Source organism: Meriones unguiculatus, chromosome 10 (genome assembly GCF_030254825.1).
Source record: "Meriones unguiculatus strain TT.TT164.6M chromosome 10, Bangor_MerUng_6.1, whole genome shotgun sequence".
Classification (NCBI taxonomy): Eukaryota; Metazoa; Chordata; class Mammalia; order Rodentia; family Muridae; genus Meriones; species Meriones unguiculatus.
In genome coordinates, this window is record NC_083358.1 from 53,856,220 (window position 1) to 53,871,192 (window position 14,973).

Here is a 14,973-nt window from a genome sequence, read left to right on the forward strand (position 1 = left end):
AAAAACACTGCATAGACATGTTTTTAGTTTAGAATACATAATATTTAAAATAATACTATACAAAAAATATAAAACGAGTTTCCTTAAATCTCTTTTAACAAGGACTTCGTGTGCAAAGCTACCAGCATCCTAGAACATTTCCACTGGTGGCGGGGGGGGGGGGGGGGGGAAGCTCTATTAGTGTTGATATTTTCAGCACATACCACCAAGATTATCTACATGTAAGAAAGTATGAACAGGAATCCTAACAACAGATTTCACACTAAATAAATTATTTAGCAGATAATTTGCTGTTTGCAAATATTTGTGGTAGTTTATTGTAACAGCAGCAATCCAACTTAGTCCCCCTTCCTAAAGAGAAAGCATGGACTACAAAATGACCTGGTACAGGGCAGAAAAGTGAAGGAAATTGTAAAATACAACAAGGAGCATTTACTCTAGCTTTCGGTAAGTGTAGTAACTACACCTGGAGTTTAAAAGAGACAGATAGTTTAGTGGTTAAGAGTGCTAGCTGCTCTATCTTGAGGTCCAAAGTTCAGATCCCTGCATCTACTTTGAGCAGCTTAGAAACTCCTGTTAATACCAGCTCCTAGGGATAAGATACCCTCTTCTGGCAGCTGTGCACATGTTGGCATATAATAACCAAGACACAAAGACACACAAGTAAATAAAAATTTTAGAACGGTATGTACTGAGTGTGATGGCAAATGTCATTAATCTCATCACTAGGCAAGCTGAGGGAAGGACTGCTTCAACATTTTGGCCTAACTCATCAGCTCTGGATTATCCTGGGATACAGAATGAAGCTATCTCAAAAAAAAAAAAAATATATATATATATATATATATATACATACATACACACACACACACGATCTGGTTTCCCGACTGTGCAGCTTCCACACTTCTGAATACAAACAAATGAAAACTCACTTATGAGTGGCTATTATAAGTGCAGAAAAGTGATTCACTTATGAAAACATGACCTCAAACTTACGGAGCAGGATTATAGTTAAAACAATCCACTTTTATTTTATGCAACCTAAAGCCACCACTCCAGAATATCAAAATGGGAACCCCAAACGCTACTGATGTGCGTTAATAAACATGTACATGATAAGGACTTTATTCTGACCTCAGATACTGTCAGGGATGTGGGGACTCCCAAACACTGCCAAAAGTAACTGTCAAAAGCCAGGGTGATGAGGAACTTGTCAATGGCCAAGAGAGTGACTAAATGATGGCCAGACACAAGAAGAAATGCTTGGCGTTCTGCTAGGCGACACCAAAGTAAGTCCGGAATGTTTTAGAAAAGGGTAACTGGGCAAAAACCGTCTGGAGCCCCGGCAGAGGAGGGCGGCGGCGGCCGGGGCGTGCTGGCCGCGGGGCTGGCGGGGGGCAGCGGCCGGCGGGGCAGCTTTCGGCAGGTGGCGGGCGCCTGGGGGCGGGAGGAGCGCGGCGCCCGACGGCCCGTCCGCTCCGCTGCCCTCGACCGGGAGGCGCGCGCAGAAGGGCCCCCGGCGCTCGGGCACGCGCCCCGGCCCCTCCCTGACAACTTGCCTGCTGGAAAAGAGTTGCAGGTCCCAGGCCCCCGGAACCCGGGGCTCCGCCATCCAACACAACCGCTCTGCCAACGAGGTCCCGCGAGAATCGCGACATCTCGCGATACGGACCCACTGGCATCTCGCGGACGTGCTCCGCAAGCAACATGGCGGCGAGGGGGAGATAACCACTACTTCGGAACTTGGAAAGTATGCTTTCGTTCTTGCACTGGGGAGCCGCGGACGAAGAGGAGAGGCAAGGCCTCCCCGCCCTGCACGCCTCCTCCGAGTAGCCTGCGGGAGAAGGGCCGGAAGCCACGCCGAGCTCTCCGCTGGCCGCGGGACGGCACCCAGAGGGGCGCTCGACCTCGGCTGGCGGCGGGTCACGTGGCCGTCACGTGGGCCGCCGAGCGCGCGCCCGGCGTCTCCGCAGGCCTCCCCGCCCCCTCAGCCGCGCACGCGCGCGCCCGGCCCACGTGGGGGCGCCGCCGCCGCCTCGGCCACCCCCTCCCGGGGCTCGGTCCGAGGGGCTCCGGCCCCGCGCACCTCCCTTCGCGCACTTCCCTCCCGCCCCCGCGCGGGCCCCGCCACGCGCCCCGGGACCCCGCTCACCTCTCGCGCGGGGCCGGCCACTGCGGGCCACTCGGGGAGGCGCCGCCCGCCGTCGGCCCCCGCCGCTACACTGGCTTGAGCGCCCTCCGCCGCAGGAAGCTCCACAGCGGCGCCGCGGCGCTTCCAGGTGGGTCCCCGCCTCCCGCTCCTCCACTTCCCGCAGCAGCGGCGGCTGCTTCCGGTCCCCTCCTTCCTCGGCTCCGAGCGCTCACCGCGCCTCCTGCTGGTGGCCGCGGCCGGTGCAGCGCTCCCGGCCCCGCGGGCGAGCCGGACGGCGCTTGGCGGCCCACCGCACGGAGTGACCTGGGCTGGCCCCGGGACCCGACGCCGGCCCCGGCACTCCGAGGCTTTCGCACAGACGCTCCGGCCTGCCTCGCCAGCCCTTCGCTCGGGGCGCCCACCCCTTCAGCCTTTGCTCCTGCCCCTCCCTAGGGCAGAGCACTTCTCCCGAGGTCCAGCTGGACCAAGGCTCCAGCGTTTTCAGGTCTCCTGTCAGAAGTTCCCGTCTGAGGGATGACCAGAGCACTCCGAGGTTCAGAAGAGCACACCTCCACTGCCTTTACTCTCTGTACCTTTAAACAACACTTCTACCCACTATTTGTAAGTGTTCTCACCACCGAGACTCTTTAAAGGCCGAGCATCTTCAACTTTCCTCCTTGCCCTTTGCCCACAATTGAGGCCAGCACCCAGTATGGCTCAACCCATAGGAAAAAATAGTTACTGGGGGCCCTAGATAAGGGAAGTGGGGACTGCATCGGACAGGGACTCACTTGCCAGCTTTTACATCACTTACCGCTGTCTTGCCAGGCCACAGTGGGGGAAGAGGACATGTTCAGTCCTGATGCAACTTGATGAGCTGGGGTGCATGGGAAAGGGAGCTCCGCTTTGGAGTGGGGGGGGGAGTGAAAGAGGGTGGGACTGGGAGGGGAAGGAGATACAAGGATGTAAAATGAATAAATAAATGAGGAAACAACAAACAAAAAAACTAAGTGGAGCTGGGATGTATTTATGCAGCTCAGCATGTGCTATCCTGCCCAAAGCTCTGAATTCTATCCATAACACCTGCCTTCAAATACACTGTATTGGGAATAGAGCAAAGTAATGCTCATCTGCAGAGATGGAGAGAAGTACTTCCTTTAGGTTTGAGCTGTGGAATTGGTGACATAAACCTCTGCCTGTGAGATGGTGTTCCAAAAATACCAAGTCCACTGGTAGAGTCTTACGTGGGGCTTCAGTGCCTTTGTTTTCCTTAGCTAGAGCAGTTGTTTTGTTTTTCCAAGCAAGTGGATATGCGTGGTTTCCTTTCTATTACTGGTAAGTTATTAAATCATTGAAGTGGTCTCCTGTTTTAGTTTCCAGTTCAACTCCAAATAACATCTACTCCAAAATAAAGGCCACCACTTATATTGTTATACCGATAATTACCGATAATCACACCTGTAATGCTTTTTAAGAGACACTGCTCTCCATTGCCTTTCCCTTCCTGTCTTATTGAACTCAGTATTGGGCTTGCAATAGGCCAGACAGGATGCTAACCTGCCTAGTTACTGTTGGGGATGGTCAGAACTTATCTGCTGCTGGGAGCTTTGTCCGGAGCCAGTCACCAGTTGTCAGCACCATTCCCCCACCCCCATACATGAACACACACACACACTCATGTCATTGTCACACTGTGTCATCTGTTTCCAAAAGAATGATCATTGTAATGATAAAGGTCCTGTCATTTATCCTAACTTGCATCCTTCCTGAAGGAGCATTCTATTTGCATAACTGGATGGACTAGACAAGGCACTCCATACAGACTTAATTCAGCCTGTCCTCTCTTCTAAGTGAGCTATACGAAGAGCACTCCTTTGTAAGTCGCTGCCCTAATAGAGTATTTGAACATCCAGTACCAGAGAAACCTAACTTGTGACCTTGCTAACTGTTGGCCAACAGGCATTGCCATTTGGAGCTTGTTTTTGACAAGAACTGTTTTCTATAGTCCAGGTTGATCTACAACTCATTCTACACACAGCCTGGAAGTCTTCATCTCCTGCCTCTGCCTCACAGTGCTGGAATTACAGACTACCAAGCAAGTTTGAGGCCTGCCTGAACTGAAAGAGAGAGGGTGAGAGAGAGAGAGAGAGAGAGAGAAACCAACTCAATTGACCCCCAAAGCACTGAGTCCTGGTTTGCTGCTGTTCTGAGACAGTCTTGTTTCATTGCCCACAGTGGCCTCATTTCGGATTCCTTCAGCCTGAGCCTGCGGGGTGCTGGGATACAGATGCCAGCACACCATGCTGCTCATCCTGAAATGGTTTAATGAACTTCACTACAGCAAAGAACTTCTTAGTTTTATGTTTTAAATAAGATATAATGAAAGGCATCAATATTAACAGACTTTATGCCCTTTGCTTTTAAAGTCTATCAAATAAACTCAACATTAAGTTTACACATTTTAGAGTTATTTTTATTGAATGAGTTTTAACAACATTGCGAAGCCACCATAAATGCTGTTCCACACCCTCAGTGTCACCTGCGTGTTTGTCCTTGGAATATAGTTAAGCTTTTGATATCACATAATCAAGCAAACAGCAGTGCATACTCTTATTATTCAAAAAAGACTTTATGCATTTTGTTAAAAAAAATCATTTTGCAAGTGGTTTCAGCTTTATCAACAATCTCGTTTGACACATTCCAAACTTCATGCTCTCAAAGTAAAAAGTGGCCTAAAACTATAGTTTTTAGTTACTGACATTAATGAATACTATTTAGGTCTATAGAACTAAAGTTTAACATTTTACATTATAAGCGGCAATAATTTACTAACATCTGGTAACAAATTCCACTCAAACTAAATACACCCTGTTACATTAAAAAAAGACATTTTGTAAATTTTAATATGCAATTTTATACGCTGCAGTGCAAAGGAAGTAACACCCTAATGTTTCCTGAGCTTTAGGAAATTAACAAATGTTCTGACCACTACTCAATTTAAAATAGGCTCCTTAAGCCATGTCAAAAGTATACAATTAAATTAGGTTTTTTGAGAACTGAAAAGATTGGCCAGTTATGACGACTTAGGATAATGAAAAAGTTTTCAAACTCGAAGTATTTACAGCGAGACAGGGTATGCCAGATCTGCCTGTAGAGAACCAACTCTCCCTTTTCTTTCAAAACAATACACTTTGAAAGATAATAGGTTTAGCATTAAATATACCAACTTATATTACACATTTAACATACCCTTCCATAATGCCCAGTACAAAGGAATACATGTGATAAAAGACAAAAATCAAGAAAATAAACATGCATTAAGGAATGCTTTGAATGTGTGCATCAAGTGAGGATGAGTTCTCTTTAAAGCTCTGGACCCTCAAACTACAAAGAGCGGGTTTCTACTTCAATCTTTTCCTCTGCTTGAAGTGCATCAGGGTCAACATGGACAACTGGAGGTCGGAGGATAACTTCTGGCCCTCCACCATATATAGACTGCAGGAAATTCCATGTTTCTTCTGAAATTTGACCAGAGTCTGCTCCTAAAATTGTGTGTATGCAGAAAGAATGATGTTTACAAACATGAACCTTTATATTGCATAGCTTTTACAGTATACCCAACAGTGTAAACCCTCTCAGGATGATTAGAACTTCTGAAACCTTGAGATTATAATCTTGTGTGCAGTAAGTTATAATATGTAGTCTGTTTCTAAATTTCTAGAGATCTGTTTTCCAAGATCCTTCCAACAACCCTAAAACCTTCCCACAAATGAGAATCACACACTGCTCTCTACCCTTTGTTTTACTGTAAGCTTGAACATTCCTGAGCTATGTTAATTTAAAAAAAGTACAAAATGGCTCGTTATATTTTTATCAGTGAGAAATCATTAACATAAAAGTTTCAATATTAATTAAAGCGTGATGGTACATGCTTATAATCCCAGCACTTGGGAGGGAAAGTCACAAGGTAAAGCTATTCTCAGCTACATTCAAGGCCAGCCTGGAGTATATGATACCCTGTCTCAGAAAACAAATAAATTGTATGAGTTTATGAAACAAGCTTACCTTGCTTGAGCATGACGTTGCCACATTTAGTGACTGCAATTTTAGTGTTGTCAATAGGACCTGGAGGATCTAAGTCAAAAGGATAAAAGAATTATAAAATGCACAATTCCAAAGAAATGCAACAAAGAACTATATAATTTTATACCTAAACTAATTGAGAACTATAAACATAATCAAGTTTAGTAATCTTTTAACCAGATACCAGCAATTCATACTATCTTCTTAGGTTTAGGGGTTTAATTTGACCAGAAACGACCAAAAAAGGTGACAGGTTGCTCAGCACCAAAGTCTAATAGATAAATAACTTCTTAACTGATCATTTGGGAACTACAGATCAAAATATTTTTTAATGCTACAAAAGAACCCCTTTATAAGTTTAAGTAAAAATCAGTTCCAATTTGTTATTTAAACCAAATCATTAAAAAATAAGATATTAAGATATATTGCCTCCTGATGAGACCTAACAGACTAGGATCAGAAGGAAGAAAAAGAAACTTGGGGAGGGGAGGGGAGTGTGTGGAGAAAGGGGAGGAAGGGAGGGGTTGGGAGGGGAGGAGGGAGGGAACTAGAGGGGGGATACAAAGTAAATAAAGTATAATTAAAAATAAAAAAAAAGATATATTGCTCTTTTGGAGAAAAGGCCTTTTTCCTTGAACATCAAAGTACACTACTTTTCCATTCTCAAAAGCTCCCAACAGGCATGAGGTGAAAAAGCTACTAAAATCTTACAGAAAAATAGGCACATGGTTTTAATATCTGGTTGGTCTTTTGTTTTGCATAATACATTGTTTAAATAAAATAGTTGAGGGCAGAAGGGGAGGACTAATGAAAACAAAGTATAATACCATATATATTTGAAAATACCACAGTTAAGTTCATCATTTCATATGCTGGCTTGGAAAAAAAAAGGGGATTCAAATAATACATACTTCCTTTGCAATCAACACATCAAGAACACCTTATTTTTAATATTATTATTGACAGCAATAGTAGTATTAAAATAGGTTCTCACTATAGAGCCTTGGCTGGCCTGAAATTGGCTATGTAGAAGAGGCTGGCATTGAATGCACAGAGCTCTGCTCCTCTGACTCTCCAGTGCTAGAATTAAAGGTATGTACCATCAGGCCTTCCATTCAAATTGTTATATGTAATTATTTTAAAAAGTCCACGTTGTATTAGATGAACTATAGTTTATCACCATCCTGTTGTATTTACTTACTTACTGGTCTTTTTTAGACAATGTCTCTGTTATGTTATATAGACCAGGCTGGCCTTGAACTCACAGAAATCCACCTTTCAGCATTAAGATTAAACTTATTTTTGTTTATTTATCTGTGTGTATGGGATGTGTATGACAGCGCCAGCAGAGACTGGAGAGAGTATCTGATTCCCCTGAGCTAGAGGTAAAGGTGGTTGTCTGGTGTGGATGCTGAGAGCTGACCTCAGGTCCTCTAGAAGAACAAGAAGTGCTCCTAACTGCTAAGTCATCTCTCTAGCACTTGTTAAAATTAAGGGCTAATTTTGTTCTTTTATTTTTATTCTTTTATTCTTGCCATGAATAATAATTATAAGTTTATAGCAATAAGGCTATAAACTAGAGTGTAAGTTCCCTGAGGGCCCGGGTCTTTTCTTGTTCACTGGCATAATCTCCAACATTCATAAAATTAATAATAATAAAAAAATTGGCTAAGAAACTTTCAGTTAACCACTTACCTCCATCCTTACCCTTTACAAAACTCTCCCATTCTCTAAACCACTGCATACTGATACAATAAAAAGTAGCTGGAGAGTCCTCCTCTTGAAATGCTCGGTTGAGCTAGAGAGAGAAAAGTCATTCACCTAGTGTCTAGAACTTGTAACATTCTTCTTCAGCATGTAAAGAGATTATTTCTCATACACACATGAGGTAGCACTAAGCTTAGCTTGGTTCTACGATACATACGGGCATCTATCAATGATCTTAGGTTATATCTCAAAAAAATAACCAACACATACCAAAGAGCAGTATAAAAGAACAGGATAAGAGAAGGTGGTTGAGGCAAAGTATTCAATAAATACTTCATGGGTTTGTTTGTCTAGTTATTGTTTTGTTTTGAGACACAGTTTCTGTATAGCTCTGGCTGTCCTGTAAACCAGGCTGGCCTTGAACTCAGAGAGATCCACCTGTCTGCCTTCTAAGTGCTAGGATTAATGATTGGTGCCACCACCACCCAGCTACTTTTTAATAGGTTTATTAAAAATCTTCTACCATAGCCAAATTAAAAATAAAAGTAGGCTGGGTGTGGTGGCATATGCCTTTAATCCCAGCACTTGGGAGGCAGATGCAGGCAAGCCTGGTCTACAAAGCAAGTCCAGGATAGCTAGGGCTGTTACACAGAGGGGGAAAAATATCAAATGGTTAGAAGCACTATTATGACAAAGAGGTACAAGTAATTAGGCCTCAGAAGAATGAAAGGTATTTGAAATTTATCTAATTACAAATAGTGTTTCTTGTTCATATGCCTGTGACATATGCTAGATCAGGACAGACCGACCAAATTTAGAGTCAGGTCAGCCTGCTGGGCCTGAGTGTGGCTGTGAGTGCCTTTACATACAGAACCATAGAAACAGCCCCATTTCTTTAAACTTAATCAATGCCCTGAAGCCTTGAGAGAAGGAAGTCAGGATGGGGTTGGAGAGAAAGTGGGAAGGGATGGGTATGATCTAAAATTGCATTCATATATGAAATTACAAAAAAAAAGGGGGGGGTCATCCTCAAAGGTTAGTTATACTCTCCCCAGCTGCTTTCTGTTTGCTGGATAAGTACTTCTCCATTGAGCCAGTGCCAAAGATTTTTTTCAAAGACAGTTTGATGTGAAAGTAGCCACAAATGTCCTTAAACTTCTGATCATCCCACAACCCAAGTGCTAGGATTCTGCACACGTACCACCATGCCGTTTTATGCAGTCCTAGAGACTGAACCCAAGACCTTGTGCATGCTAAGTAAGCAGTGTACCGTCTGAGCTACTACCTAGTTCTAGAGGCTCTCACTGCTGGTGCAGAAGTCCCCAGTCTCACTTCATCCTTCTCTTTCATCTGTGATCACAGTGACCTTTTCGTTATTCCCAGAAACCACCCTGAATGTATTCATGATTCCTGGGCTTCTACAATAATTCTCTCCCACTCCCCTCCCTCCCTCACTCACTCTCTCTCTCTCTCTCACACACACACCCCTTTTTACTGCTCTTTGTGACTGTCCACCCACACATCGTGCAACCTCTTTTTTGACACCACCTCAACAGACCCTATCAGGACTGCTTCAACTCCTCACACTACACTCAAGCTTTCTGACTGCTGTTCAACATTTTTCTTTTCTACAGCTTTATTTAAGGCCCAAGTGACCTCAAATTCGATATTCCTGCGTTCACCTCCCAAAGGCTAGGATTACAGGCATGTTCCATCATGCCCAGCTGCTCTTAAGCCTTTCATATTTATTAAATGTGAGCACTTTGGGTGAGAGTCTTCCTGGACACTCAGAAGCTACTTATGTAGGAACTATAAACAGGATATGAAAAATTCTAGGTCTATGTACGATGGTTCTAAAGAAATCAGGAGCTGCATGGTGATGTATAATCCCAGCACTTTGGGGCCAGGGGCAGAGAGATAAAAATGCAGGAAGATCAAAAGATCAGAGACCCTGACTAGATTAGAAAGAAATCATGGCAGGCCAACAAGATGAATAAAGGTACTTGCCAGCAAACTTGGCAACCCGACTTGGATCCCTATGACCCATACTGTGGAAGGTGAGAATCAGCTTCCACAAGTTGTCTTCCACACATGTGGAGTGTCAAGTCATTTCTAAACTCCAAGCTCCTGTGCTCACTTCATTTCCTCAGGCTTTTAGTTTGCTTCTTCAAACTGATCCTATCTGCTTTCTGGAGTTTCCAGAAACTCCACTAAGTTTCCAGGCCATTGAGGTCACTTATTTGTAACCAGGCTGTTTATGATTTGGGTGTGAAATGCCCCCACAGGCTACACCTTAGGCTGGCAGAACTTGGTATCATCAACATGATGCTGCTTTTGCATTGTGTAAACTATTACAGGATGCATGGAAGCTTGTATCAGGCTTGTGTCCCTCCTTACAGAAAGCCAGGGGAGGGAAGGCAAATGTATGGTAGGTCATATTCCACATAAGGAGGCCCCAAAAAATCTAAGCTGCACTTGGGATCCCAGGAGATATAAGAAATGTGGGATGTTTGCCAGGAAAGCTGCTGGCACTGGGTGCTGCCAGCCCAAGAGAGGTCATATATGTCAAATGTAACAGGGCAGGGTGCTTCACACTGATGCACAGATTAGTAATCCTTGACCTTTCATTGGGGGTGAGATAGGAGACAGTGGCTTGTGTCTCAAACATGTAGTACATGGCTGAAGATGATGTTGAATCCCTAGTCATCCTGCCTCAACCACAGGAGTACTCCACACCAGGCTGCTTGTGCCATGTTTTGAGTCTTCCTAGATAACCGAGGTTGGCCTCAAGTGTTCAGATTAGAGAAATGAAAGGAGGGAAGAGGGAATCATGCCTTTAAAATATAACTTTAAGCATAACTTTAAAATTTTTGACGGGTTGCAGAGGGCCTCTTTTACATATTGTTCAGAACAAGAGAATAGCACTTGTCCACCATGCATAGCATCCTAAGTCTGATTCCCAGCGTCACACACATACACACACAAAACACACATGCATGTGTGCAAAAATTGTTTTTACAGTAATTTTACCATAGACAATATCCTTTACAGGACTAATCTATCAGAATAAACAGACCCAGCCCTTCTGCCTCCCAAGTGCTAGTATTAAAGGTGTGTACCATAACTGCCTAGCTTAAGACAAGCCTTAACTGAACTTGCTATGTAGACCATGATTCAAATAAAGAGAAACTGAATGTGTAGCAGCTCCTGACTGTAAGGAGAGTACTCAGGAGTCTAATTAGGCAACAGTATACATAAAACCCACCATCCTTGACACAGTGTAGTCCCCAAAATAACAAGTTTAAGGGGCTAAGGCTAAAGTTCAGTGGCAGGACATGGACTTTACTTGTGTAGGGCCCTAAGGTCAAACCCCAGCACTCCAACCCCACCTAAAAAAAACACCCTGGAACACAGCTTTGCAAACAATTTCTTAAAAATAAAGTCCTTAGTGCTGGTGGTGGTGGTGCACACCTTTAATCCCAACACTTGGGAGGCATAGGCAGGTGGATCTCTTGAGTTCAAGGCCAGCCTGCTCTACAGAGTAAGTTCCAGGACAGCCAGGGCTACACAGGGAAACCCTGTCTCTGAAAATAAAAACAAACAAAGAAACAAAAAAATAGGAGATTATACCAACTGTATTTGATAAATGAATACAAACTTGGTAACTGAAAAGGGAAATTTGCTTTCTCACAGTTGTAGAGACAATCAAAAATCAAAGTGCTGGGGAAACCACTCCTTCTACTTCTTACCCCCTCTAAGGGCTGCCTGGGGCTGTGTCACTGCAATCTACACCTCCATCTTATGATAGCATTCTCTTCTGTGTGTATCTTCTCCCTGTCTCTTGAAAGGGACACTGACTGGATTTAGGTTCTACACAAACAACTCAGTATGATTTTACCCCAAAATCCTATGCATTGATTCTATCCAAGGTCACATTTGTCATTAAAGCCAATTCACAAAACACAACATGGAAAATCCTTTTCGGATCTGACACTCAATTGCCTAGAGACACTATTCGGTATTTCTATTACCTTTAACCAGATGTTAAAACTTAACCTTACAGAGATCTAACAGTTAAGAGCACTCTGTGCTCAGACCCTTTGAGAATGACGTTGCAGGACGTTTAATAATCAACAGCCAGAAGTAGCTGCAGCCTGAACAGACTACTCACAACTCTGGGGAGAAAACACAGTTTGGGGATAAACACTTCTTGCCATGGCAAATCCACAGAAACCAGAAAAGCACCCACAGGGAGAGGGGTCGATCATGGCTGTGGAGGCCGAGCCCTGACATCCACTGCAGTTCCCTCATTTCACTAACAACTGCCAGATTGACATCTTTATCTTACGCCATTTACAATCAGAAAGCATTACTACTTTTACCCGAATAAAAATTTCCAATTCAGTCTTTCTTCGTTTTTCAATCTTCTCTGCCTCGATTTGGCAAGTGTGACAAATGTACAGATGATTGACAGCAGGTCCTCCTCCATACCTAAGCATGAAATCAGAACAAAAGTCACAACTGCAGAGAAGGCCTGTTTTTAATCAATGTTTAAACTCCTAGTTACTAATAAGTCCTGGGGTTGGCAAGATGGCTCAAGGGATCTTAAAATAAGTTCTGAGGTTGGATCCCATATGATGGAATCAAAGAACTGTCTCCCTCAACTTGTCCTCTAACCTCCATCTATGGTCCATAGCACAAATACACACATACACAAAATAATTTTTAAAATATAATAAAAAATTAAAGAATAAATCTTATAGGAAAATTATCAAAAGTATTATACAAAAACGTCATATACGAACTGAATTTCATGTTTACTAGGGGCAACAGCATTATCAATGTGTCCCCTAACCTCCTTTTTCTACAGTTCAACTTTCCCTTATAGCTATAAGTTTCCTTCTGCTACAGTATTAGAAATGACAACAAAGTGAAAGGGGTTAATAAATTAGCACAAAATAGTCTCACTTATACAAACACAGTCCCAATCAAATTTTAATCAAATGAAGACATTCTGTGTTCAAGTAAAAATCACTTAGTGCATTTTTAGTATTTAAAATGCTTAGTAGGGAAACAACACTGTAAAATGATTTAAAATTTGGGAGTAAGAACATCCAATTTTAATAGTATACAACTATGTAAAACTAAATATTAGGGAGATGTAACATCCTTTATATAGGGGACATAAAGTTCTATACTTCAGTGCGTCCCACAGATAATCATAAAAATCCCCATTATTTAGACTAGGCCTCATTAACTGAGTCTACCTACTCACACTGTAGCATGAATTAAAAAGAATATTTTTCACAAGCATCAAATAACACACTGAGTATTTATGATATAACCCTTCTGTAGCTACTTTCAATCTGTTGTATGATTCTATATTGTTGGATTTCAAAAACAAACCTGCTGTAGAGGTTATCCCAGATGTTCTGAGGCAGCATCAGAGCTAAGTCTTCAATGTAACTAGCTTTTCTTGGAGGAACACCTAAAAAACATATTTAACAAGTCTACTTTTTTTTTACTCTTTAATTTCTTTAATTTAACTTTCAAAGGCTAACTTTTACAGTGCTAAAAATTAAACCAAGAGCTTGCTTGATTTAGGCAAGCACTCTCCCACACATAAAGTCACTTCTAATGGTAAATGGCCAATGCTTTCTCTGTTTTGTTTTGTTTTGGAGAGACAGTCTTACTCTGTAGCTCAGGCTGGCCTCCAACTCACAGCAATTTTCTGCTTCAGATTCTCAAATACTTGAGTTACAGGAGTATGCCATATACCTAGCTTTCAATCACTGTTCTAAAATCTACCTTTAAGAAAACGTAAGTTAAAAGCATTTTTGTTGACTGTGCTTCCTACAGATGAGCAGACATCTTGAAGTACACATTCAGGAGTATTTGTTTGTTTGGTAGCACTAGGGTTTAAATCTAGGACCCTGTGCAAACTAAGCATGCGATCAATCACTAACTGACTCAGAAATACCTAACTTTGTATTTCTACATAGAACACAGGGTATTCCTATGCCCAATAGTTTCATTATAAAAGTAATTAACAATAGCAAATCTACAATCGTAACATTCAAAGTGCTCACACAAAGGTCTTATTTATTACTGCAGGAACAGAAAATAATAGCCCATCAATCACAGAGACATAAATTATATTTAACAAATCCCAAATATGCTTCCAACTGTTTGGGCTGGAGAGATGTCTCAGAGGTTAAGAGCACTGGTAACTCTTCCAGAGGTCCTAAGTTCAGGTCCCAGCAACAAGATGGTGGCTCAAAGCTATCTATAGTGAGATCTTGTGCCTCTTCTGGCATGCAGGTATACATGCAGATAGAACACTGTATACTTAATAAATAAATAAATCTTTTTTTTTTTTAAAGCCAACTATTCATGAGAGACAGAGAGGTAAAAACTACAAATATAGGTTCCAGCTAAACTCACTGCACAGGAACAGCCCTCACCAGAAAAACTGTATGCAGAAAGCTCACTCGACTGTAATTAGCCATCCATGTACCTGCCTCTACATGAAATTAAACCTCTCATTGAAACAGTCTTTGGTATTCTTAGGCTCTAGCACTAGATTTCACTCAGGGCCAGTTTCTGAAACCAAAAGGACTCCAGATGGGGATGGGCAGTGAATGGGATAGGAAATTCTTGGCTCTTTACTAATTTGCAAATTATTTTACAGCAACTATCTACCATTACTTTACATAACAGCATTCCTTACCTCCATGAATACAGAGAAAGTCATTATTTGAAATAGGGCCAGGTTCAGCAAAGGTCTTAAATTTATTCAGCCACTGTCGTGATATATAGAACTGAAGGAGGCTTGGTTCCATTATGTTCAACAAGTTTGATATTCTTCGCCTCTCCTTTTGTGCCTCTTCACTGCTCTTCCTAATTGAGGACAATGGTTCATTAAATTTAATACACATTTTACTATATTAAACAAACAACACGACTCTTCATTACTACATTTAATATGCACACTATTACGATGGATCTTATCAGCCCTAAGGAATTTTAAAGAAATATTCTTTTGTCCCCCA

At 42.5% G+C, this 14,973-nt stretch overlaps 2 protein-coding genes across 4 annotated transcripts in view; both read right to left on the reverse strand.

Annotated features, from left to right (window-relative positions):
• Positions 1–2,290, reverse strand: part of Zzz3 (zinc finger ZZ-type containing 3) — a 65,679-nt gene extending 63,389 nt beyond the window's left edge. The window contains exon 1 of one of the 2 annotated variants that reach the window (XM_060392480.1): positions 2,153–2,290. The gene's annotated coding sequence lies outside the window, so the exon portion shown is untranslated. The remainder of the gene's footprint in view (positions 1–2,152) is intronic. The other variant, XM_060392482.1, reaches the window with a different exon arrangement.
• Positions 2,291–4,582: 2,292 nt separating this feature from the next.
• Positions 4,583–14,973, reverse strand: part of Usp33 (ubiquitin specific peptidase 33) — a 47,916-nt gene continuing 37,525 nt past the window's right edge. For both annotated transcript variants that reach the window (XM_021649628.2, XM_021649627.2), the window contains exons 19-24: positions 14,652–14,821; positions 13,328–13,409; positions 12,304–12,412; positions 7,910–8,012; positions 6,197–6,265; positions 4,583–5,673 (exon numbers count right to left, since the gene is read on the reverse strand). In XM_021649628.2, the coding sequence (XP_021505303.1) occupies positions 5,516–5,673; positions 6,197–6,265; positions 7,910–8,012; positions 12,304–12,412; positions 13,328–13,409; positions 14,652–14,821 (691 nt within the window). In that variant the 3' untranslated portion in view covers positions 4,583–5,515. The remainder of the gene's footprint in view (positions 5,674–6,196; positions 6,266–7,909; positions 8,013–12,303; positions 12,413–13,327; positions 13,410–14,651; positions 14,822–14,973) is intronic.